General features: G+C 38.0%; 1 protein-coding gene across 1 annotated transcript in view; it reads right to left on the bottom strand.

Moving 5' to 3' along the window:
- Window positions 1-571: 571 nt before the first annotated feature.
- LOC132912125 (uncharacterized) overlaps window positions 572-27,472 on the bottom strand; it is an 84,137-nt gene continuing 57,236 nt past the window's right edge. Inside the window, exons 2-6 of the mRNA XM_060969253.1 lie at window positions 23,884-24,694; window positions 22,453-22,997; window positions 19,687-20,003; window positions 14,350-14,658; window positions 572-3,014 (exon numbers count right to left, since the gene is read on the bottom strand). Of these exons, the coding sequence (XP_060825236.1) occupies window positions 2,553-3,014; window positions 14,350-14,658; window positions 19,687-20,003; window positions 22,453-22,997; window positions 23,884-24,056 (1,806 nt within the window). The 5' untranslated portion in view covers window positions 24,057-24,694 and the 3' untranslated portion in view covers window positions 572-2,552. The remainder of the gene's footprint in view (window positions 3,015-14,349; window positions 14,659-19,686; window positions 20,004-22,452; window positions 22,998-23,883; window positions 24,695-27,472) is intronic.

The following is a 27,472-nucleotide window of genomic DNA, read 5'->3' as shown; positions in this document are numbered from 1 at the left end:
AGGATAATGCATATGGGATAGTGAATATATGATACAGGATAAGTGTGTATAATAGCATGGAAAATTTCAACTTATAAGTTTACTTACCTTATTAGGTATAGAGAATGAAATATTGGTTGTGAGATACATGATATAGCATGTGAGATGAAATGTATGAAGTATGGAATATGGGATAGAGATGTGAACTATGGAATGGGTTTGGGATAATGCATATGGGATAGTGAATATATGATACAGGATAAGTGTGTATAATAACATGGAAAGTTTCAATTTATGAGTGTATTTACCTTATTGGGTATGGAGAATGAAATATTAGTTGTGAGATACATGATATAGGATGTGAGATAAAATATATAAAGTATGGAATATGGGGTAGAGGTATGAACTATGGAATGGGTTTGGGATAATGCATATGGGATAGAGAATATATGATACAGGATAACTGTGTATAATAGCATGGAAAGTTTCAACTTATGAGTGTACTTACATTATTAGGTATGGAGAATAGTTGTGGGATGCATGATATAGAATGTGGGATATGAGAAGTAGGACGGGCAGGTTGAGTTAAGATTCGCCGGGTAAGAATCTGTTAGTGATTTAGTAAGGCGACATTTTAAACAATTTGTAAAGAAATTTTTAAATAAATAAGTCGTTGGAACAAACTACGTTGTTTATATTAGCACTCAAAAATATTCGGACTGTAATTTAGACAGAAAATTATTCAGTTTGTTGAACATTAAAGTTCATCCGTTTTTGCTCTCAATGCATTATTCGGTAGTAGCTTCTCCATTTTAATCAATTGAAGTCGCTATTGAAAAAGGTTGGTAGCAGTTAATCCATTAAGGGCAAGCAATAAATAAATGTTCGAAAGTTGTGTAAATACAACGTTAATTAACAATTTATTAGAAATCGTTAGTAACGTAATATAAAGTAAGTTATTGTTTTATCAAGGTACAAACAACGTATTAGAATAATATATACATTATAGACGCTATTACGTAAATCAAAGGCACAAAAAGAAAAACTAATTTGTCATAATGCTATATTGTAGTTCAATTTCTTTAAAACGAGTATAATCGCAGAATCTAAATAAAAGAAGAAATAGTAACAAAAAAGATATTAATCAAATTCTTGAAATTTCTTTTTATAATTACAATGTGAAAGATTAATAGACTTTATTAATGTGAACTGAACAAAAGGAAATCACAAGTGAAATATCGGATTTACAATATCTTTAAGAAATCATTCGTCTTTAATAGATTGAATAGCGTTAAAAAGATCAAAACGCGCGTAGGTAATTGGTATTCGTTTCTATTTGATAGAAAGATCCCCGCGAAGAATCTTCGATTGTGTAAACAACTGCGACTTGTTTAGCAACGAGAGCACCATGCGCGAGATCGTGTGGCATTAAAGAATCTCATCACGCCGCTAACGCTAAAACCCTATCTCGCTAGAGGGTAAAGAGTGCGACGCGTTTCTGTTACATAAGACGGAGTATAAATGTAATTCCAGTTTCCCTTGGGAAATTCAAGACTGCGACGAGGCACGCGTGGAAATTGGAGCAGCCAGTGGCATACATCCCACTCCACATCGTCTGCATTTCCTCTTCATGATCTCCACGACTCTAACTTACTTTCTGATTCTATCCGTTTATCTATTTATCATATTTTACTATATCTTTCCACTTAAAAATCAACTTCTTCTTCTTTCGATTCGAAGCAGGATTGTAGAAGTTTAGGCGTTTTCAATTGAATTTCCCAGCAAGAATTCCTTAACCGCACGTATCTCAAAGGACGTTGCTTATATGATGCTATATGCCTAACATACTTTAATCCATTAAGAACCAACGTTAATACAATATAATACACTTGAACTTAATGAATTCTACTACATAGATAAATGTTACAATATATAGAATGGTGTACGGTTACTTTTTGAAACCACTTTATATAAAGGTGACAATGATAATTGACCATAGTATCACATTTACACCTTTCTTCTGTCTTTTTTTAACGTTAATTTTAACATTACATTTTTTCCATCTTGAACGTAGTTACTTTATATTTATTTTGTTCTTCAACTTCTATATACCGTGTACTATTTCACTGTACCTGGTTTTCAATGGATTAATACGCGATCTAGTCATGCAATCCAGTTGATATTTATCATACATAAGAAACAATATTGCATTTGCATAACCATCTAGTTGCAACCGCGTGTGTCTCACAGCAGAAGTTAGACTTCTTAATGGACGTAAGTATTTTGACACTTGGCGATATAGGGTACCTTAGACCGAATGCCTTCCACTGTTTTTACTTTCTAATTATTTCATTATAAATAATTCATTCCTTATCATCATACCTTATGCTTTATAATATAAAACATCGAATAAAATAAAATTCGTTAAAGTTTTGCATAATAATTGTAATAAGTACGTAATACTTATGGCCAGTATACTTATGTATTTTACGTATATCTCGATTTAAAGTAAGGCGATTCGCGTGACTGGAAAACTCAGCCGAAATCGACATACTGGTAAAAACGTGTTAATGTTAAGAAGTAAGAACAACCGCCTTGTGAAGGCAGGGTCCTTGACAGCCTTCCCTCAAACCGGGCCACAAAACTGTCTTAATTCTCGTACCATTTGGATCGGGAGAGGCGTGATGCCTCAAATGAATCTCTCGTCTAAATTCCAAAGCTTGAGCCACATCGAGGACCAAAGGTGTGACACGCGCCAGACAGGCCCAGGCCAAACTGGAACAAGCATCGGCGTAGTTCTTGACCTCTACGCATCCCCGTAGACACGGAAAGTCGTACAGAGTTCTTTCCAGCTGGTTGACCACCTGTTCCGCGACCTCATGGGAACCGGTTCGTGCACCGGAAGTCGCCAGCTGTCGCTTCACGCATTCTTCCAACTCCGGTGTTGTCTGTTCCGTGGCCGTGGTACCGTTCAGAATTTTCATCGCTTGCAGATACCTCGACGTCTGAATTATGCCCGCCAGCCGCCAGGAGAGCTATGGATCGAAGTGTTCAATTTACAAATATTTGCTTCGATGCATGTACAATGGAAGAGAGAAATATAAGAGGACAAGCAGTGACGGCAACGTCGATGAAGTTTAATCGATTGATTAAGATGAAATTTAAAAAAGAAAGATGAAGGGTGAGTTACCTAGGAGTTTAAGGCGAGATATTTTCGTTATTATTAATTGAATGGAAAAATGTTTCGGATAAAAGTTGAATGGCTTCAAGAGGGGCATATTCTCATGTTATTTGTTATTTTGTAGATGGACGCGTAGGCGAAGGCCAATTTTTTCTCTTTAAATGGAATTATATATTTCTTAATACATTGATCAGCTCTATAAAAGATTTCCTATAAAAAATTATCGAGCTACTTATGTCAAAAAGTTACTAGTTTGATAGATGTTTCAACTTTTACTTTGTGAAACTTATCGTATGAAAGACGTAAGGCACCGCTTTTGTGTTTGTTTTTAACAAATAATTAATTTCGACATTAATCGAATAGAATACGCGATAAAAATACCTGTCCATTTATTTTTGTCTTCGGCTGTATACGGAACCGTTTTCATCAAAAGTTAAGCTAATGGTACAGCTTTGGTGGAAACAAGAAAAAAATGTTTCAAACAAAAGTTGCATTGTTTCCTGGGGGACGTACAGTACCGCAATCGATTTGTTGTTACTTCGCTTTTTTTAACGCCAGACGATGGTCACCATCAATCTTTTAAATTGAATGCCTGGCATTTCACCGCGAATTCGACTAAAGCATCAAGTTTTACTCAGAAACACATTATACGATATAGTATCTAAAATTAATAATCACCGAGATATTTACAAATTACGCAATCGTTTTAAAAAGTATCCACTTTCTTCGCGTTCGTTGCAGTATTCTCATTGTAATCGTAAGATTATGATCTTAAAGAACTGTTCGTTAATACCGTCCATTATTCGTAGATTCGTTTGTTGCAACATATCCAATTGCAGACCGTTAAACGAAACTCGTAGAATATCTTCGTTCATTGCTTCTCCTCCCTTAGTTCCTCGTAAAAATCGAACAAACTTGCTTTCGATTTCCGGTTAACGAGTTCCTTCCACGGTCCTCGAAACACGGTCGATAGACGAGAGCTGGTGCAACCGTCGAGTTTTACGAGCTAAGAACAGCATCTCCATTTTCTTAGCGGAATCTTCCCTCTTTTCTTCTTGTAAGACCACGAAAGTCAGCCTGAAGTGGCAGTAACTTATGTGGGATCCGTGCTGATAATCCTATGATTTATTCACGCCGGAGAATGGATTTCGTTTTGACGCGCGTTGTTTACGATATCGTCACGCTCGGATTTTGCACCTCGAAGCGCTCCAAGTTTGTGAATTTACCGCGTCACCACCTCCTGTGGCAAACTTAACGGTGTCGCGAGACGAGTGAATTTTTCAGCTGGATCTTCTCGGAAATGGGAAAAAGGAAGACGCTGTCGTTTTCATCTGTCGATTATCTCACCGGTGACCAGATCGTTTCCAGAGAGCAACTTTGGAACCTTTCAGCCAGCTTATCGCTCAATTATCGCGATAGACCGCACCGTCCAAGGTTGCGAGATAGGAATTGGAAATTGCATTTTTTACGCCATATCTAGCACGATTGCGGTTACCTACGCTATGGCAGATATATTTTGTCGAGCAACGCGGTGAATTATCACCACGCTCGCGTATATATTACGTCCGCAATTATAACCGAGGACATTGGACAAGCGTTGAAAATATTCCTTGCCTTTTCTACCTTTTTTTTTTTCAAAACACCCCGCGAGCTAGCAATCTCGTTCCATTCACGTCATTTTGAAAAATCTTCCATCAACTTTAAATCGATTTTTCAAATTGAATTTTTCGATTCTGCCATTTTACGCAATTTAAATCACCGTTTTTATTCGTTCTGCATTTAGTTTCTATGTGCGAATATAAGTTTTAATTTGCTCGAGTTTAAAATATTTCGGAACTATCGTCAGGGATCGTTAATTCAGTGTTACATTAAATGTTGCATCATTCTGTCAAATTTGTTATCGATGGAATTAACATTTCGCATATGGTGAGTATTTGTAAGTGAAATTCGAAGAGATTCTTTCGGAAGATTAGGTCACGCTGAAAATGTTACCATGTCTCCGCATTTCTTGTTCAATCAATTTTCTATCGTAAAAATGTTAGTTTTCTATTGCAAAAATGTTTATTCTCACTGCAAATTGCACGATACCAATTATACGTAAGCTGTTCTGAAAAACCGATGGAAAAATTGGAATCGACCCAATAAAAACAATTGAAAGTCTTCCCTCTGTACAATTTCTTAACTAACGATAAATATTGGCAAGTTGAAAAGGTAGAAATCGTAGCTTGTAAACTTTCCTCTTATCAGTATTGTCAGTATAATCAACAATGGGGGTTTCTACGTTTTCATCACCTGTGCGAACGTATATTTGCAATAAATATCTCGCGTCTTCTATTATACACAGTGTCAGTCGATAAGAAATACTACCTCAGATAATATGTTATTTATTGCTTTGATCGAAAAAACGTGTTAAACGAATTATGTTGCGTTTCAAGGCACTAATCGGGCTGATGCAATTTTATTTTCTACTATCTTGTATGTTCTGAGATGTCAACGCGTCTCGATACTAAAACTCTAGTGTTTTTAGTGGCACCGTATATTTTTTACGACGTTGGTAGATGCAGCTGGGCATTCTCCACGAAAAAAATACTAATCTATTCCTAAAATCCCTAAAAACCATTCCTAAAATCCTAAATCCCTAAAAACCATTCCTAAAATCTTAAATCCCTAAAAACCATTCCTAAAATCCTAAATCCCTAAAAACCATTAATTTGACACTTTAACTTCGGACACTTTAACTTCAATTTGTCGAAATTAACACTTTACTGATCGCTAACGGTTCAACAGCATACGCACGTCCAACCAGCAACTCAGCCGCAGATTCTCCCTGACGCCGGCTTTGCTTTGGTTTAGACTCTCCAATACCATTCTTTTCGTTCATCGCGAACGGTAAGTTTCTCAAATTGGTATAAAACTGTGGGAGCTTACAAAGCAACGCAACTGACGCAACTGAGCAAGATACCTTAGTACTAAATACCAAATTACTGCTCAAATAATGAGAAAGATTATCGGCGACAAAAAGCCGATTAATAGTCTATCAGTCGGTGAAATGTTAATATACGAAAGACAAGGCAAAACGCGAAGCGGTGTCCTCGTGTTTACGCTGTTAAATTTATCCAACGTTGCTCCCTGCACTGTGAATGGCTGTACGGGTAGAAAATGGGGAGAACGCGCATAATTATTTCATAATGGAGAAATACGCTGGAGGAAACGAAATTCAGCATCGGCCAAAGGACAGGAATTCTGCAAACTGGAAATTACCATGGAGCTAACTTCGTAACTAGCGTTAAGCGCACACCAGCCGCCACACGCGGCTTCATCGGACTAAAAATTATCCCGTCGTCGATAAAGACGAGGCGTTGAATCGAGACTAGTGTTCCTGTTGGCCCGGTTATCGCGTAATTATACCGTGCGCCGCCTCGCCACGTAATTGCAACCGACTACAATGGAATCGTGAAATGGCTAGTCCGTAGACACGTCTTCTATTCCTCGAGTCATTTTCTCTGTGAATCGTTGCGCGCGTCTACGTGGCTGTTGCGGCGATTCTGTTACCACTCGAAAGGTTCACGCACGCATGGACTGTGTTTCACGCTCTATTCGGTTTATCGTTGTTTTTCCTCGTGGCGGATACTCGTCTGCCTCCAGTTCGCCGCTTCGGACCGTAAATCGGCCGCCGTTATTCCTCGTTCCGGTCGAGCAACCGCGCTGGAGGCCAGAAATTTCACGATAATTTATCGAATTAGTAGCATCGACGAATTGACAAACACATGCAAGTTGCGAGTTGCGTATTGGATCTTGCGAATAGATCGCGGTTTTCCGTGCATTTTTAATGAATTGAAAGCGATCAATGTCTACCCTATAGAATGCACGTAATATGGCAAAATATATTATATAAATTATTCGAATTTATTTATTATATAAAACATTCGAATTGTAATACTCTTGTAATATTTGGAAGATAAAATAGGCACGATAGGATGCAAAAGTATTTTTCGATATTGTTGTATTAGGTCGTCCGAAGAGTTTCTTTCGTTTTATAAGAAAATAATGAATGCACAATTTTCCGTTTTATATTATTTTATCGAATTACGTATGATCCATTTTGTTTTATCAAAATAAAAATCACAACGTTTGACAGATTGGGTTTCATGTTTGTATAAATTAGATTCAGCTAGAATGAATCATACGATAATCACTTATTATTCACATTATAGTGCCACGCCAGAATAATTTACTTATAATTCTCAATGAGAATTGATTGTAAAATTCTTCAAAAAAAAAAAAAAAAAAAAAAAAAAAATGTTTGTATAAAGATGCATCACTGTAAAAGATGTGTCTGTAAACGAAAGACACTTTTCGGACAACCTAATATTTACTGCAGCATTTATTACTAATTAATTGACTTAATGATGTAAGTTCAAACAGAATATCAAATTTCCTAATATTTTCACGCGACTACAAACTATTGGTACTGTAAGAATGAACTGTAGCTAACAAAACAATTTACTAAACAAAAAAAGAATTCTAAAACTCCAAAGAAGGGTACGTGGAAATAATTTTTCTAGCCATTGTAGAGAATCGTTTTGCTTTTCTGGAAAAATAAAAGAACTGATAAGTGTCGTTTTTAAAATGAACTTTTCGAATTAACAATAGCAACTCGCAACTCATGACGTGATTAGGAAATTGCAAGACAGACGATGAAAGAAAATCACGAACACGTCAGTTCCAGAAATATTTGCTACAGAAAATTTTTATGATTTTATTACATACGTTATACGAAATTTTCTGAAATTTCATTAGCACCGTAGTGAGACGCGTATCTCGTAATTATATCGCTACGATCTGAAACCATTTCAAAATTGTACTATATAAAAATTACAAGACGCTCGTTGCGATAATATACTCAATGAAAAACTAGTATATATGGCGAACACAAATCTTCAACGTTATACGATTATCGTTAAAAGATGATCTCGCATAGATATATTTTGATAGATAGATATCGCGGCTTGTTAAATATTAGGTTGTCCGAAAAGTATCTTTCCTTTACAGACACGTGTTTTGCATCTTTATACAAACATGAAACCTAATCTGTCGAAAGTTGTGATTTTTATTTTGATAGAACAAAATGGATCCTACGTAATGTGATAAAATAATATAAAACGAAAAATGTTGTGCATTCATTATTTCCTTATAAAACGAAAGAAACTTTTCGGACAACCTGATACAACGTGTAATCGAAATGTCGAGACACCTCGGTGCTCTTTGCGAAGTTTATGTTTCCAATAAATATCCTGTGACTTGTATACACGTTTCCAGGTACATTTCCAATGTTATCCACATAATCATGACAGTCGTGTCTCGTTACAATCGTTAACGAGATGTGAAAATGTTTCATTAAAATACATAGTGTTAAAAACATTCGAAGAGTATTCGATTTCTTTCGCGAGCTACTGTATACGTATGCGGAATATAAACATACGTTTGATAGAAGAAATAGAGATTAAACGAAAAGAGGCAGAGGAAACGTAGAAGAAACGCTAGGCAGCAAACTGGTAGACAAAGAGAGAGTGGCTTTCGTCGCAGGTATTTATTTTAGTTCATCGATTTCCAAGCCTAGCGGTGTATGGAAGACTACCTGTATGTATGCAAAGTAATAGCCCCAGGCTGACGGACTAGCGCCTCTGCCACTTGCCGGGTACACTTGATCGCAAAAGTGCACCCTAGTCACCCTCGTTTCCCTCGGCGCCCCTCTAGCGACGGCTTTGACGTTAATGGTCGATCGATCGGCTGGGAGACAGGTGCGTGGTAGTGGTGCCGGCAAAAATAATCTTCGCCCATACGTATATATGTTATGCACATAACATTTTCGACTATGTTTCAAATTCGTCTACTGTCTTCTATCCCCTTGTCGTCTATGGATAAACGATTTTCCAGAATTTCATTCGCCTCTGAGAAATATTTCAAGAAACAGTCCAAGAACGATCGAGTTAGATACAAAGGCGAATAAAAAATTCTCTAAACGAATTTCTAGCGAATTACGTTGTATGGATCATTCTTGGCTGTGTTTCAAAGTCGTCTACTATCTTCTATCTCTTCGTCGTCTATGGATAAGCGGGTTTGAAAAATTTCAGATACTCTAAGAACGATGGAGTTCTATGCGAGAAGAATAAGGAATTCTTTGAGCGAATTTGGCGTGTAAATGAAGAAGAATTCGCGTAGCGTGTATCACTCATTCGCTAGTTTACGATCTGTGATTTATCTCTTGAAAAGTTTCATTTGCTTCTTGAGAAAGATTCAAAAAGAGACACTAAAAACGATTCAATTGGATGCAAGGGGAATATGGAATTCTTGAATAAAATCGGCGATGAATTACGTTACACGCGATTCTCTTCGAGTCATGTTTCAAACTAGTTTACTACTATCTAATATCTGTGCTGATCACGGATACTATCGGAAAAATCCATTCGTTTTTTAACGAAGGAAAGCTAGAAGAAGAACCGAGTTCCATGCAAAATGAATAAGAAACCTTGAAGCAGAATGGACGACGAGTTACGTGCATCCTTTTCGATCGCGTTTCAAATTCATCAACGATTTCCTATCTATTCGTGCATAAATGCATTCGAAAAATTTCATTCGTTCCCTGACTAAGGAAAGTTCAAAGAAAAGATTGCGCCGTCTATGGAAAACGAGTGCAAAATTTTCCGCTACAATTAGCACGAATCACGCCGTCAGAAATTATTAATTACTTGGGATGTTATTAGGAAGTGGAAGGAAAGAGAAGATGCAGATTTTGCGAAATAGAATGCGAAACAATGAAAAATGTAGCGCAGGGGATGCAAGAAAGTAGAGAAACCTGGAAAAGATCTAAAGAGAATAATTTACACGAGACTGAAGAAGGATATACGTTACACATGAATGAAGGAGATATTGGAAAAAAGGAAGATATTAGATGGGAGTAAAGTGAGGGAAATAATCACGCGAGGAAGGAGACATGACAGGAAACAAATATAGGGCAAGCACGATAAATACAGAGCGGCCGAGCTAGATGGAATCACCGGATAAAATATCTGTATTACTTGTTGCCGTATAAAGATAACTTCTCGGGAGAAAGTTGTACTGTTTCGAGGAGCACATGTAACACAGGAAATAACTTTTTCTAATGATCATTCTTTTACCAGACCTCGATGGCTGTGATATATTTTTGTTAATAATCCTGTACACATCTATTTCTGGATATTTTCGTGGAGCGTGAAAAAAAGGAAAGAAAAAAGAACAAATTCAATGACCTATCATCCTGATCATTTAGTTTTGAGATATTTCGAATTTTCTAAAAATTCCTTGAAACAATGCAACTTCCTCCTCAGAAGCTTTTTTATACCACTTTCTATACAACAAATAATGCAGATATTTAGATGATCCTATTTAGCTGCTCTGTCTAATGCATACAATATGCATATAAATAGGTTAATAGTAATTAGAAAAATATGATAGAGAAAGTAAAACATGCAAGTGTATGTAAAATACATTGTACACTTTGCAATAGCAAAAGACAAGCAAGTAAATAAACAATAATAAATAAAACTACTACTATTGTTGACAATGTACTTCGGAATGATATAAATCCAAAAGCTATGCCGCATTCTACCAAATTAATAGCGGATTTTTCGTCGATTTACTATCAAAGTTATCAATTTGCCAGTTGATAACAAATTTACACGGTTCCTTCGCGGAGCTAACTTTTCAAAGCGTTAGCCACGCAGACGAGGTTTCGCTGGCTCGGGCCAATATTCCGGAGACTGCGGTTTTCCGACACCTTTGACGACAGCTGTTTTCACTCTACGACAAGAGCGTACAATACCAGGCAGCAGGACGAAACACGTTCGGTCTGGCTGGCTCGTGATCGAACTACTTTCGAGGTGAATAACTTAATTGCGAAACCGGTCGATCTCGCGTCGCGACACGTTATTTCGATGGTCTAATTAGAAATTTCCTGCCGACGGATTCGTCCTGGCAAATTTCAACATGTTTCAGCGTCGATCTCTGACGATCTTCCGGGTTAAAGCGTTCCGCGTATGTTTCCAATTACGACCATTTTGTCAACCACGAGGAATTTTGCGCAACACGTTTGTTCCTTGTTTACGTGATTCCAAAACGAGCAAAACCGTTTCTCTTCCGCGTAACGAGCTTCGTTTTCGACGTTAAGGGCTTCGGGCGAACAAAGGAAAATTTCGACGAAATTCTGTTACCAATTTTCATCGCTTCGTTTCAACGCAAACAAAAAAGGATACAACATGGAAACGATTTTTCGCTATTTTCATAGACGCAGCTCTGTTGCGAGTGAAATTGACAGAGGAAGAGGAGAAGCGCGAGAAATTACGAACACAAAACAGCAATTCTGGGAAACCAGACTTTTTTTCGTTCTACGTTACTGCTCGAAAGGACGAAGTCCCATCATCTTTTTATAAAATGTAATTTAGTTACGACACTCCAAATAGGAAGATTCAGTATGATTTTATTCTTCGCCAGTGAGATTCAAATTCTATTTTAAAATATATTATACGCCATTCAAATAATTTTAATACAGTATTAAAAAGAACAATTTAAATTTCATATAGCATAGATCTATTAATCTCACAAGAAGGTGTTTTTAACGAATTAGTTTATCTTCCGAAGTATTCGTTATTGTAAAAGATATTTCTAGTAGAACTTGTTCTCTTTCAAGTAGGACGTCTTACGATGACCGATAGATTTGTCTAGAAGCATCTGCAAATGTTTAATTCAAAAGATATTTCGATCTTAATTACACCAAATTGAGTGTATGGAAAGCAAAGGAAACACAAAAGCTCTGTGTTATCTTGCTTCTTACCATAAGTTTTACAAAATCGGAGTTAAAATATCTTTTAAACTATTCATTCATCGACCCAAGTACCCTAATACGTTTCTGTAGGGAACTAAAAAATGCATGGAATGATGTGCGTAAAAAGAGATAAATTCCATTTAAAAAAGAGCAAAGTCATCTTGAAATCTCGAAGACACGTTCATCTAGATAAGATGTGTGACCATCACGAGATGTCTTCCTCGAAACACAGTAAGTTCTACTTCAAGCAGTTTTTATCACAACGAATACCTCGGCAGATAATTCTATGGAAAAATCAAAATGTACATGTACGACACTCTGTATATTTTACAAGCAGTAACAACCGTATATTATAAATCGATCAACTTATTAACGTAAAATTTATAAACAGGCGTATACCTTCGCTTCCAAACGATAATTATCCTTGATTTAATTTTCGTTAATTAGTTTTCCACTAACTCAGATATTTTTTAATAGCATTCACGCGTTATATTAATAATTTTACTAACGTTCATGCATTATCACTAATTTTATATTGTATATTTATAATTATATTGTGTTATAGTTGGACCAAAGTGTCAACGTATGTATGTGTTCCTGTACGGGAATATACGTTCGTTGCACAATTTTAACAGACCGATTCCATTCTACATAGATGGGCGCTAACCGAATGTGCGAAGAATACCACCATTTTGCGAGAATTTTCTCGCGTGACTTTTTTCTATTTAAATGACACGGTCTAGCAAGCGAAAATAACGAGACACGCGAGACTACATTCGTAAATTCATATTGCTCGCCTGAATTCGTTGGCAATTTTTATCAAACGCGCTACCTTTAAAATTCAATTTTCTTCGTCAGATGTTCGCAGAGCGGCATCTTTGGCTTCGTGATCACATTTCCTTCTCGCAATTTCCCTGTTTCTTGGCTACTACTATAAGCGTTTGTCCACGAAATTACTCGGAGAGACCGGTCGAATAGCGAACATTCGAGAGAAATAGAAAAAGAAACGAAATTGGTTTGGGCAGCGTGACAAGCATTGCAAGATACGGACCATTTTTCTTTCGGCCACAGCTATTGTAGCTATCGAGTTTGGTGGTCGGTCTGAATTTTAGACGATAAAGTATCACTTACACGGAATAATCCATTTTAGTAGCACGCGGAGAAAAAGATAAGAACGCGGAAGAAAAAAGAGTCATTCGACCGATATGGTAGAAGTGTAGAAGTATTTTCAAATTTTTCAGGTCCAAACTTTCATCTCGGTCGTTTGTTTACTTCCTACACGGTCCGCGACTTGATGAAGAAATTGCGGACAATTTTATTCTTCGTGAACGTCAGAACAACGAATGATAAAGCATCGCGACGATAACATTGACGATAAGAAGACTAACGTACGTAGTTTCCAAAGGTTGTGAAACTATCGTATTTTGCTATTTAAAGTGTTCTTTATCTTCGAATTGCTCAATCTTCGAAACTATCGCTCACATTCTTCTGAATTCATAAAAAAACTGTTGATGTCATTTCAAAATAGATGTTTGAAATACATCGACGTAACGACATAATCGACGTAAAAATAGAAATTATATCATTGCTAATTTTTTTTGGTAAATAATACAAAACAGTCCACGTTTTATAGTCTGCGAGCACACGATCTAAGTCTACATGTTGTTAGGAGCATTTGCTGCCAGTCGTTAACATCAATCTACATTTTCGTTGACGCGATTAAATAAATAAAATCTGGACAAAAATTTGTTCCATGCGCTAAACATCGTAACGTCATCTATTAGGTCGTCCGGAAAGTTTCTTTCGTTTTATAAGAAAATAATGAATGCGCAACATTTACCGTTTTATATTATAGTAGAATTATGATCCATTTTGTTCTATCAAAATAAAGATCACAACGTTCGACAGATTACGTTTCACGTTTACACGAAGATGCATCGTTGTAAAAGACGTGTCTGTAAAAGGAAGACAACCTAATACTTGAAAACATCTCTTTATATCGTTATGCATCTCTTAAAAATCTCTTCAGCGATGAAAAAAAAGAAGACAACTATATTTTAATCGAAAATGACCAAAAGGACACAGCAGGATAAACCATTTCGCTATAACAACAAACCCATCCCTTTAACCGCTTAACGGATACATCTTCCCTCTTTCGCTGTTCGCCTCGCTGGCTAGTCATCCCGTTATTAATTTGTCCCTAACTAGGGACACTAACGCTAACGACTAGTACTCAACGAGTGAATCAGTCTCTTTGACGGGCACAGATGCAAGCGCATTAAGGGTGGCGCGGTATGATTATACCTACTTTGCATAAAGTGCCACTTACCACGACCACCGAATAAAGTATCTTGGCTTTTAAGTCGGTTGCGTCCTTCAGAGGTTGCAGAGCGTCCAGAGCGTCCAACGTATGCAAATGTGCCTGGTCGTAGAGGGCCGCGTATCTTTCAGCCAGTCGTTCGGCGGTCGCGTCGCTGAATGTTAAATTTGGAAAAGTCTCCTCCACCCTGAGAATCATACATCCGTTTGTGACCGATGGTTCCGGAGTCGGGCTGCAACTCTCGTCCGTGTGGTAACCAGCGCTGCTGCTGGATTCCTCGTCGTAGTCGTCCGGCAAATTTTCGCTCAACTCGAATACCTGCGCGAAAATATTTCATGCGTTCGGACTTTCCGTACAAACTCGCTATCACTCGTGCTGATTCTCCCTCCGACCGTGCAAATTTTTAACGAATTTCGGCGCTCTTTCTCCGCGCTGTCCTTTCATCGTTCGCAACTCATCGGTCGTTTTTCAATTCGACTTTTCGATTGGTTTCGTTGCGCGGAAAGTTGGCGCGGATTACGGCCAAGTAAAAACGACAAATTACAGTTTTGCGGTGTAGGAATACCGAACGTTTTGAACTTTCCAGTTCTGTGTGTATAGATAAGGGAAAGATATGTGTGCAATGTGATATATTATATGGCTATGTATGTTTCTTGCTCAGGTTGTATCAATTATTATGCAATTTTAATATGAATCGTTAGACGCCTCAATAACTTGTCATTATGGCGAAAATTTATTATCAAAGTCAGTCGTCTGTTGCGCAAATATGCGAGAAATTTACGTGTCGTAGATACGTCCCAAGCAAAATTCTTCGCATTATTAAAAATTTCTGAACTCTCTTTACTGTGGTTGACAGACCACAAAGTGGTCGTCCTCCTAGTGCATGGTCAAGCCAAAAAAAGAAGAAAAAGAAATTAAATTCGCGAGGGGTAGCGTTGCTGAAAGGGCACGCGTTTGTGAAGCAGCTAACTATGTAATATCTTTCGCTCAGAATTTTGGCGAAGTTTGCCGATTGAGATACGGAACACCTTGCACAGACAGCAAGTACAGGGTGTAACAGGAGAAAATTTAATCAGAAGTATGCGAAAACGAACGATCGAATTTCTAGAAGTTAATATCGCAGTATCATTTTTTATCATGTATCGAGTACAATTTTTGTAGAGTAAAATATTCCACAACACACTGGTTCTATTCTATGAAAAGGAAATACGCCCCGCTTCTCTGTTATTTTTCTCTTTTTGCGTCTCTCGTGTATACAAACTGAAATATTTTCGATTACTTTTCAGTATCCAGACGGAGAATATTAAATAGTTCGTTTGACGTTCTATCAAAAAGTTATAACGATAATAAGAAATACGAAGTACAAAATACGAACAGATTTTCAATTACGATAATTGTAACCACCAGGTGTTCATAATCTATTTTATAATGTTCACGGTTACTATCGATGAAAGATTTTGACGGAAATAAAAAATTGAATTTATTAGAAATCCTACGAAGCACGTTTCGACTTCGTTCCTACCCTTCCTGCCTATTTGTTAAATATTTTATTATTCGAATTTCAGAATGTCTCCTTTCAGAATTAGTCACAGTGATATGAAATAAATAATAGTTTATACATAATATAAATGAAAGTCTAGTGATATGAAATCAAACAATATCATAGGTTTAGATACCGTCCTCTTTGTATTTTCTATTTTCCTCATAACAAACAAACGATATTGCAGGTCTAGGTATTATTCTGCTTGTATTTTTCATTTTTCTTACAACTGTTCGGTAAAACTGCAAATGATGTGATAACGTAACACTCTTCTCTCGTTTATACTCACAAAATATACTAAGGAAACTGCGAAGATATGAAACGCCCTGTACTACAAGGAATGAACAACAGAAAATTTATCAAAATACAGAGAAAATTGAGAAAAGTGATATCGATCATTGTGATATTAATCAACCAGCCATGAGTGGTAAGAAAAGTGGCTAACCAGTGATGCTACGAATTCTGAAGATCGTAATGTTGTATCCTTTCTCGAAGACGTGTATCGACTTTCTACGAACGAAACTCGACAGGGGAAAACTGATCGTATTCGTTCTCGTGACTTCTGAAATTCGAGTGTACCATTGACAAGATCTTGAGAATCTTCAACATTTTCTATTTCAGACACATCCTTTCGTACGATAAACGAGAGTTTAGTAGACATAGATACGTCGACGTGGGTAAAGCGGGCTATGAATCATAGCGATCTAAGCGAAACTTCGGTGAATTTCAGTGAATCGTGTTTTTCAATACTTCAAAGCATCGTTGGATCAACTAATAAAAAATTTCCGATTTCGCGTTACAACTCGCTATAATATTGATAAATTTTTTATCAAACGATGGCGATGATCGAAAGAGGTAAGCTTTGGTCGAACGCTTTTTTCCTATCTCTTGCAATTCGGAAAATCGGGAAATATCCGAATTTTCAGTAGCCAATTTCATCCCTTTAAAAAGTGAATTCACGCAGCAACAAAAATTACGTAACGCACATCTATATATCCTTTGCGTATCCCCAAAGTTTCGTTTTCTTCAATTTACATTGTTACAATTCTCTATAATTATCTACGTAGTATAATTTTTCTTGTTATGTTTCACAATTATCTAGGAGAATATAAAAATTTCATCAAAATTACCAAACTTCTAAAAGTAGTTTACCAAGTATCAAACAATTGAAATACAAGTATCAAATACTGGCACTGAACGATCAATTGTTTCCTTACGTGTAAACCTACGAGTCACCGAACGAATCTGTAGCGACACTTGATGTTTCGATTCGATAGCTAACCACATCGCCAAAGGTATATTAACATTCAAATTTCATTCGGTGTCTCAAGTACCTACGTACGTTCGATGATTACCGGCGGTCCACGGAAATTGATGGAACCGTTTCACGGAATTCTGTATTATTCATGGTGTACGTAACGAGGTCGTGTCCTTCACGGGATGATTTATGCGAAATCTGTGCACAACGTCTTCCAGCAAACGCTTCCGATGAATATTAAGTACGTAATTGTTTGTAATTAGTCAGTAATTCCGTGGGAAATTGAATCAAAATTAATAAGAACGACAAAACCTTTTAGATTTTAACTTTCACGACGATTAAACGATACAGATACCTGTGATTCTTCGTTCGTTGCGGTTCTATTCAGAAGAGTCAGAAATTTCTCAATAATAAAACTATACCTAGAAGCAAGTTCTTTTTGCAAATTGCACGCAACTGGCGTGTCCTTCTTCGTATAATTTTACGAAATAATTTATTGATAGAAGCAGAAAAAAAGGATATTAGACAGTGTGTGAACGACAATGTGGAAATACAAAGGTTATTTCAAAAATAGAGATAGTTGCGAAGAACGTAAGAAACGTGTAGTTCTGGAGGCCGTACTGTTTCACGAGCAATCTGTTAACGCGTGTCGTTATTAAATGTGTAGCTTCGATCGATAAGACGAGTCTGCATTTTAGAACACAGGAAGGTATCGCAAGCGGCACGGTTACTGCAAGTGGACTCGCGTAATTCAAGATCGCGAGTGTCCTTAAGGGACAACACGTGACCGGAGACTTTGTGCTTTGTGGATTCAGCTTTGTCCATCAACTACGTCACTGCTGAACTCGCTTCTCGTGGGACTGCTTGCGGTTACAACAGTTCCCGTGAAACTACATTATATTATCTCCTTGGCGAATATTTCTCTGGCTTTCGAGTTAAATATTACAGAGACCAGTATAAAATCCTATTTTGAAGATTCTACGTCTGTAACTTTTTTAACTGGACCTACGTGTGCATCGAGCTGAACTCGACCTTTTATTTCATTCGACTTTATTTTATTTCCGCGATTTTATATTATGTTAATATGTGAAACATATTCTTTCGCGTAGTTCATTAGTTTAGTATAAATATGTTAAGGTAGATAAGTTGAACGGATAAAATTTACTTTGAGAATACACTCGAATTTCTCGAACAAATTTGCGTCTGTATAGTACATACACGATATCTGCTTATCGTTGTATTTTACATATTAATTACAATATTAATTACATATTAATATGTTTTACATATTAATTACAATAATTAGGTGTCTACGTGTTTAAACAGATGTAAATTCGTTATGCAAATACAATTTTTCTTGTATATGAGATTTCTTCAGAGCTAACTGCACCGATATCTTTCTTCAGGGTAATTTAATGAATAGTTAGGTGTCTACGTGTTTAAACAGATGTAAATTCGTTATGCAGATACAATTCTTCTTGTATATGAGATTTCTTCAGAGCTAACTGCTCCGATATATTTCTTCAGGGTAATTTAATGAATAATTCGGTATGTATGTGTTTGAACAGATGTAAATTCGTTATACAGATACAATTTTTCTTGTATATGAGATTTCTTCAGAGCTAACTGCATGGATATCTTTCTTCAAGGTAATTTAATTAATAATTAGGTGTCTACGTGCTTAAACAGATGTAAATTCGTTATGCAAATACAATTTTTCTTGTATATGAGATTTCTTCAGAGCTAACTGTACCGATATCTTTCTTCAGGATAATCGATGGACTTTCACCAGTTTCAAAATTTGCAAATCGTGCGATTTATTAGATTTTACTTATTTATAATCTACGTTTTATGCCTCACTTCAGTCTTGTTTACAGACATTTATAGGACATTTGAAAAATGTAAATGGAGCACAAGTAGATAAATTAAAATCATTATATCATTATACTAGACGACTGTAGCCAACACATATCTGCACCACTATCAGATTCTAACGTTAACACGAGGTTATCCATCGAGAAAAGAAAGCAAGGTTACAGCAATTTCTTCGACCTTTGATTTGCACTTTGATAACAACCTGATATATATGTAAAACTATTATGAATTTAACAACATTTTAAATGTAATGTCCACTCATGAACACATTATTGAATCGCATTTAAACAACTCGTTCACATCCGTGCGTTATTCAATATTATTCGCTGTCATTTGTTTTCCATTATTATCGATGCCTCGACTGTTTCAACAAGCTACAGATTTGCAAATGGACCTTTAAAATGAATGATCAAGCGATTTCATTTATCAACGAAATTTCAATCGATCGAAACGGACAAAAATATTTTAAGATCTAAATTGTCCATAACAGTTAAGAGATAGCGCCAAAATTCGTCGTTTTCGCAATTTCATCCAAAAATGGATTTACACCTTTTTCGAAATAAACGCTGCAGTTGGGCATATGCGTAGATAATTTTCGTAGCCGCTGCATGTATACGAATCCAATATGATAAATTTCTGTGTTGCTGAAAGCAAACGTTCGAGGGAAACTTACTTGTAGATTATCCTGGTTCATCAATTGTAGTGCTAGCTCGCAGCCTCTGGAGAATTGCAGCAATCTGGCGGCTAGCGGTGGATTCTTCGTATTCCCGCCGAAAGTGGATTTCCTCAAGGCTGTCCATTGTCTGAGAGCTTCCTTGTCCTGTTCGACCCTTCGCTTCAACTCAGATAACAGACTTTCTAAGCTACTTGGGTCGCCAGCTTTCTCCAACGTGTTCAACAAACTCTGATTATCGATCAGCCTCTGCTGAATCTCGCTGTACTTGAGCGAAAGTTGCCTCTGATGCGACGCCGCCTGTACACCTTGGTCCGCTGAAAATGTCAAACGATTACTTTCCTTCCAATCTGTAATTTATACGAGAAATCTATGATGCCGCTTAATCGAACCGTCACACCACCATCGAATAGAAGTATAGTTTACAATTAATCTGTATACTTCGCCATGTTAAATCGGCCTGTGATTCGACGAGCTAATTAATTACCGATTTCAATGAATTTCAGCGTCCGGACTTATTCGACAATTAACGCGAATCGAGCGAAAGCGCGTCGACTTCGTATCCATCGTTCGATGCGTTACTTGCATATGTCTCATCGGTTGCTATTTCTCGTAAACGATATGCACAAGGCTTTCCAGGTTTCTCCTGATGAAGTAAAGTTCTCAGTCAGTAATCTCAATCGCGGCATATATTCTATAAGCATAATCGAGCAAGAAATATTATACGAACACGGGTGACTGAAAAAGTTTCGTCAAAAGCTTTTTGTATTTCATTTCGTATTCCATGTTTCGATTATAACTTGCTGGTAAGGTTCCAAGCGATGTATACCGGAATTTTTCGCGTAATAATAATAAAGTTAGTAGTTGAACAAACGAAACTTTCACAGATAACAGATTACAAAATATCTAATTATTTTATTTAACGTAACACTGTAAAAGCGAAGTTTTGCGAGTAAATTTTACAAAGTACGCGTCACCTAGTCGTTCTCTTCAACGGAAAACTGCAAGAAAAGGTGGTCACAGATCGCACAAAACGAAATGAAGTTTGAAAAATTTCGACAATTCAATTTTTCAAACCGAATTTTGCCCCACTCAGAGATCAGAAAACCGGTGTCTAACAGGTTAAGCGCGGATGACTCCACGCTGGTGTCATTAGCTGAGTTGTCCCCGGTAGCGGATAACGCCACTCGCCATTCAACGTGTTAAGGAGAGAAAAATTGCAGTCAAATGGAATGGCAACGAGAACACGACTAAACAGTCAACGCATTAAGGACGAAGAAGAGCAAAGAGATAGGTACAGGGTTGGAAACGAGTACGCATCGTGTTTTACCATGTTGAGGCCCGCAACGATGACAATGACGTGAACGAGTAAACGTGCTTTCGTGTAAACGCATTAATGTCCTATGCATCGGCGTATTTGCATTGGGAAATGTAACGTGTCCGGTGCAGCTGCGTTAAAATCCAATACTTCACGGTTCAGCGGGCCTCTAACACGGCCAGATATCGATGCGGACATCCGTTGCCAGCTTTTCACCGAGCAAAAGTTAACGACTTTCGTGCACCGATGCAACACTTTCGCGCACTGCCGCATCTTCGTCGTCGCTGCCTTCCACATCTCGACTCGAGAATGCAATCGTTTTCTTCTCACCGACACCGTCCCCTCGAACGATTCTGGAAATTGAATCGAAACCATTTTTCGCGCCCGTTCTTCACGATCGATTCCAGCAATCGTTGAAAGCAAACTCGCAGCGTGTCGTTTCAGATACCGGCTGACTGTAATCGGATCTGGAACAGCGTATCGCGACCCATTCAATCGTACAAACTTTCAGACTTTCTCTCGTGAAGTGATCCGCGTATCTATAATCCACATCGTCCGACCACGTAATATATTCCGACCGAATAACACGTGAAAGCGTGCACGGCGCGATTCCTTGTGGAAAAATAAGGGAAATATATGAAATAAAATTTGTTCATTCTCGGCTTAGTTTTCGAGAAAGTCGAGCTCGAAAATTTCCCCAAGTACAAGTATACTTGGTGCGAACGTGGCTAATTTCGGCTTGGGCAGGACTACGTAATTGTCAGCAGATTATTCTATGCGCCGAAACGAGTAGAAAATGTAGAATAACGTTTTCCTGTTTCAGGCTTCATTTTCGAGAAAATAGAGTTTCAACGTGCGCATGATAAATTTTCGCATTTATCTTTCTCCCAAATAAAGCGTCTTGCGAAAAGAATTCACGCTACATTTTCGACTTATCTTCGCACGTAGGTTGACCTGCTGCCTCCTTGTTCGTACGGTATTTTCTATTTATCTTAATGTGTGGCTTCACTCTTCGAAGTATTATGATCTGTATTATATATACCCTGTACATATATATATATATATATTACAATTTCTTTAAACAATTTCTGTAACTTAATTTTTCCAACTTTCTTTAAAATGTATATAGTAGTAACAGGTGAACGAACTTTTCGATACACTGTTTCACGTATATGTTTCACGTATACGTACACGCGTATACACATACCCATGAAATTAGACCTACAATGTTAAACCTAGGACACCTTGTGCAATATATGAGAACCGAATTCTACAGTGGCACTACCACGAGATCGTAACAGCGTCGTCCAGGCTTGTCTGCACCGGGTCTAAGCCCCCGACGCGGCGGTAAAAAGAATTGCCCGTTCCCACGCAAGTTCCCACTCGCGAAACGATATTTCGTCATTACCCATAACGAATGTTATCAGTTAAAAATCGCCATGGATTACCTCTGTGAGTTCTCGCGTGCTTGCCGACGCTCTCGATCTTGTGCATGGCCAACTTGTACGCCTCGATTCTGCTCTCCAGCTGCTCCTTCAGCGCCACGGGTAAAGGCACCAGATTCGACGCCCTGGCGTTTTCCAAATTGCTTGGATGACAGGATGCCACCAACCCGTGCTTTCCTAAACCTTCCACCGCCCTGTCCAAAGTCCTTTTCCTAGCGGCAAGAATGCTCCTCGCGTTAGGAGCCAATTTGTTCAGGGAGATCAGCAGCTTGCACCAGATCCTCAGACGGAAATGGTCCTGGCTGATCGAGATCAGATGGACGATCCTCCAAAGGACTTGCTCCACTTTCAAGATTTTCGCGTCGTCCACGTTCAACTCGACGAGCCTCGAGTAGAGAGCCTCCAGCAGAGACAAACTATGAGGAAGCGTTTCGATCAACAGGTCCACGGGAATGTCCGGTAGAGTCGTCCTCAAGGTATAGTGTGGCAGTTTCATGAGAAAAGCGGCTGCTTCTCTGTATTGTCTTCCCTCGTACAATCTAAGGAGCCTGTGTTACACAAAGACGTGGTATTCAGAGATCGTGTTCAAGCACGGAGCTTGCTTTCAGATATGTAACAGTTTGCTCGGTATTATTGGGTAAACGCCGCGTGTCTACGAATTTAAAGGACAATACAAAGTGGCTAGCTTCAGCATGTTTCCCAGATAATAGATCACCTGGCACGTTGGTATTTCATTGAAATTTCCGCGAATATCTCTACTACGTCTTGCTGTAATCGATGACCGTGTCTCTCTGTGTATCTACATATTCTATCGCGACGTACCGCAGGGATGCAATAAAGCCGTTCCGTTTGTCCAACCGATCAATATAACCGTAATCGTAGCGGACTCTGGCACGCGCGATAATCCATTTTAGACCGCGAAACGAATTCCCTAGATATGCGAATTACACGGCCGAATCGATTACACGCGAAGCGATCTTTTGTTTCCTCTGCAAACCAGATTATCTCGAACCCTGTTATTCTCCTCGCTCCCTTTTGCGTTTGTACTTTCTCGGATGTTTTCTTTTTTAATGCTGGTGTATTGTATTTTTGAAAACTATGTATGGCTTACGCAAAAAGTAGCTAAGCTCGAACACTAAAATTCATTAGTTAAGAACTGCCTGTATTTTAATATCCTTTTGTGGTAAGACACGAATGGTAATCTCGTATATCTTTTGTGTCTTTCATATTCGTTTTTTTCGTATTTTCAGCTTGCATTGTGCTTCTATCTTTTTATGTACTTTACAATCCTTTCGCACACTAATGAGAATCTGTATGCTCGTATATAAAATAAACGATAGTAATAATTACATAGAAAAATTTCAGCAAAGGTTTCACAAATATCTCAACTAATCTCTACGAACATGAATTAACAACGATATAATGTTCGTATACCTTCTCAGAGCCATTCGTGGATTCGATCCCTCGTCCTCGGGCAAACCAACTTGACCAACTAGAAACTGAGTACCAGGACCCCACACGAGTCTTTGAATAGGATTCCTAAGTCTTTCCGGTCTTATCCTCTCGCAAGAATTCAGTCCAACCAGTGGCATAGTTCTTCTACTCATCTTCGCTTTCTTTTATTTTTCTTCTTCGTGTCTCTTCCAATTATTGTTCTCCTACGAGTAGAAATTATCATTCATAAATTACCGCTACAAGATGTTGCCATTACATGCAAATTATTCTTCGCACGATTTCAAATCCAACCACACAGATCATTCGCCTTATGCGATCGATCTTCTTCAACCTCGTTCGTTCTTCGAGATTCTTCTTTTCTAAATTTCGCTTTCCAACACTTTCACGATATTCTTCGCGTTCTATCGTGATACGTCTTATACGCTCGACTCGACTGTAACCTCCGACCTGTACGTTCGAATCGAGAGGATTTTCCTGACTCCTCTCCGCAATCTCGAGTTCCAATCGAACCTCTCCGTTTCACGCGTTTCCTCGCCTCGACTTTGCGCTCGTGCCGCCACTTTCTCCTAGGTCTGTTCGGTCAGAGTGACTCTGTCCATTGAGAAACGAGCGGATGAGTCACCTCTCGCTGGTCCATGCTCGTTGCTTTCTTCGCCACTCGCCGATCTTTGTCGATCTTTCTCGCTCGTCAACACGGTTTTCTCTAACGACTTCTTCCTGCACGAAACTCAGGCTGGCCTATAGCCTCGAGGTTGACCGACCCACTTCTTCTCCCTCAACGGACATGGACCTGCGAATGGAATAATTTCGGTGAGCCTTTTCCGACCTTTGCCAACCCAATCCACTGCGTCAAAATATTTTACGTTCGCTTCGACGAACGATTTTCACGGACGCGTTCTATTCTTTTGCTCGGAAGGAATTTCTTCGACTCGAATATTTCGTAAAATATTTCACTCGAGAAAAATCGGCCGACTTCCTCCCGGTCGCGATGTACATCATTCTCGTGCGTCATTTTCTTTCGAATTCCCCTCGCGTGGAAGAAATTTCACATCGGTTGCGATCTCATTTGCTGGATAATTTCGAAACATGGGAATTCGCAGGTGTGTGCGATGCATAGTCATGACGAGCGGAGAATAAATAGCAAACTCGTGATAGAATGTTCGCTCTTTTTTCAGCGAATCGCGAGTTTATTTTGTCTCCCGGCTTCGCGCTTTTGTACTCTATTGCTCTGCGGGGAATTCTCTGTTATTTTTGACGGGATATGGGATGGCTTTCATCAAGTACGTTCTTTAGTTAGCATTGCGTAGAGTGCGGATTTTTATGCAAATGCAGAGAGAATGCGCGCGAGACACAAAAATATACAAAATATCCAAAATAAGCTTGATATTTAGTAAATAAAACAAATTTTTCCTTAGGTTCTGGTGCTTATAAAAATATCAAAAATCGTATAAATATCCGCAATTTAATTATTATTGTACGCTTCAAATATCGTTTCGAATAGAATGAATCAATATCTTTTTCTGATGATTTTAACGAGCAATTGAATAAATATAAATGTTTTTTTCTCGCTATATATTGGGTTGGCAACTAAATGATTGCGCATTTTGTCATTAGGTGGTATTGACAAAAGTCGTAATCACTTAGTTGCCAACCCAATACATCGCAGTTTTTCTTGTGCACATAATTCGCTATAGCGAAGCTTCAACATTCTTCTCACACTTGTTTTTAACATATGTACACCTACATTCGCTGTATGAGCGAAGGAAAATTATCTCAAAATAAGATGAAAATCAAAATGTAACATAAGAAAATCGCACCAACGTATAGTTTTTAGCAATTTTGAAATTTTCGATTTTGAAATTTTGTCGAGTATACTTATAACTGTCTGGACATTTTCATTAATTCATAGCGAAGATACGTGTATGAATGAACGATAAACTAACTCGACAGCAGTGTTCGCTATCGTCTTATAGAATGAACAAATAATTAATCGTAACGATGTCTTCAAAAATTGACCGACAATATACGAATACTCGAACAACTTTGCTTCTCATGGAAACCAAAATCATTGCAGCCGATCGTCTGGAAAAAGAGGAAGAAAGACGAGAAATGATTCGAGAGGGAGCATCACGAACAGACATAAATTAGGATCTTTCCTAAGAGACATTAAGAACAGATTAAAGCGAGTACTGGTACTCGTTAATCACGGAACAGATGCGTCAAGAGCTCCGATAGGACTCGACGCGTTTTCACGGCAGCTGTCGTAACGTGGCATTAAATTCGATTTATCGGCTGCAAAGTGTATTGACAAATACAATTTACTAGCAAGACCGCGTCCGCCGGCTCGTGCAAAATATACCTTCTACGAATATTCCTTGATCAATTTGCGTAACGCTAGTCGGAAGCAAACGCGAATTTTAAATTGACAGATTCATTGTTGAACGAAATATACTACGATCCTGCACGTTTTTCTTTTTTTTTTCTTTCTTTGATAAGAAAGAGCGAGTTATTCTCATTAGAGTTAGCATTGGACACGCTAAACTGACACGCTCTCGTCTTATAAGTAGAAATGTGCCAAATAAGTGAAAATTAGTGATTGCTATAACTATATCTCGTCGATAGATCGTTCTACTGATCGTAGTAACGTCCCCTAATAGAAATTTAAATTTCGTCTTGCAAATGAGATTCAGACTCGCCTAAATCGTAAAAAACACTGTAACGCTATTTGGAAGCAAACGCGAATTTTAAACTGACAGATTCGTCGTTGAACGAAATATACTACGATCCTGCATGCTTTTCTTTTTTTTTCTTTCTTTGATAAGAAAGAGCGAGTTAGGATTAGACGCGCTAAACTGACACGCCCTCGTCTTATAAGTAGAAATGTGCCAAATAAGTGAAAATTAGTAATTGCTATAACTATATCTCGTCGATAGATCGTTCTACTGATCGTAGTAACGTCCCCTAATAGAAATTTAAATTTCTTGCAAATGTGATTCAGACTCGTCTAAATCGTAAAAAACACTGGGAATATCTTCTTCAGTTTCTCAAAGATATCAATTTATATCTTGTACTGTGATGTAAGCTTGGCCCTAACGCGTATTGTGTCGTGTTAACTTAAGTTTAGGCTAATCGTGCTGTATCATGTCGTAATTGCACCTATACGTTCTACATGTTCGAAATATATAGATACTAATATTATTTCAAAAATTAATTATTTCAGTTTGTTACTTGCCTTACTGTATTTTAATTTACACTTCCTTCTGCTCCTGTACCTTCTTCTTCTGTATTTTGTTAATCGCGATAGCTAATGGCCATAAAGAATGATCGACGCGACTTTAGATAAAATAAATGAAAAGAAAAAAGAAACGTATACGTGTGTCTTTCCTCAACCGATGCACACAGACACTGACATAAATATCACAGTTCTTCTTTTCATTCCAAGGCGACTGTTTTCTCGTGAAGGCAATCCTCGAGCGTCGAAAGCACTGAAATTCCCAAGGAACTCTGCGAAAATTCGGCGTGGTTGATCGACACGAGATGAGGACACCAAAGAACGAATGAATTTTCG

Source organism: Bombus pascuorum, chromosome 11, assembly GCF_905332965.1.
Source record: "Bombus pascuorum chromosome 11, iyBomPasc1.1, whole genome shotgun sequence".
NCBI classification, from domain to species: domain Eukaryota; kingdom Metazoa; phylum Arthropoda; class Insecta; order Hymenoptera; family Apidae; genus Bombus; species Bombus pascuorum.
The sequence above is the reverse complement of the archived record's forward strand: the minus strand, read 5'-3'. Positions and strand labels throughout refer to the sequence as shown.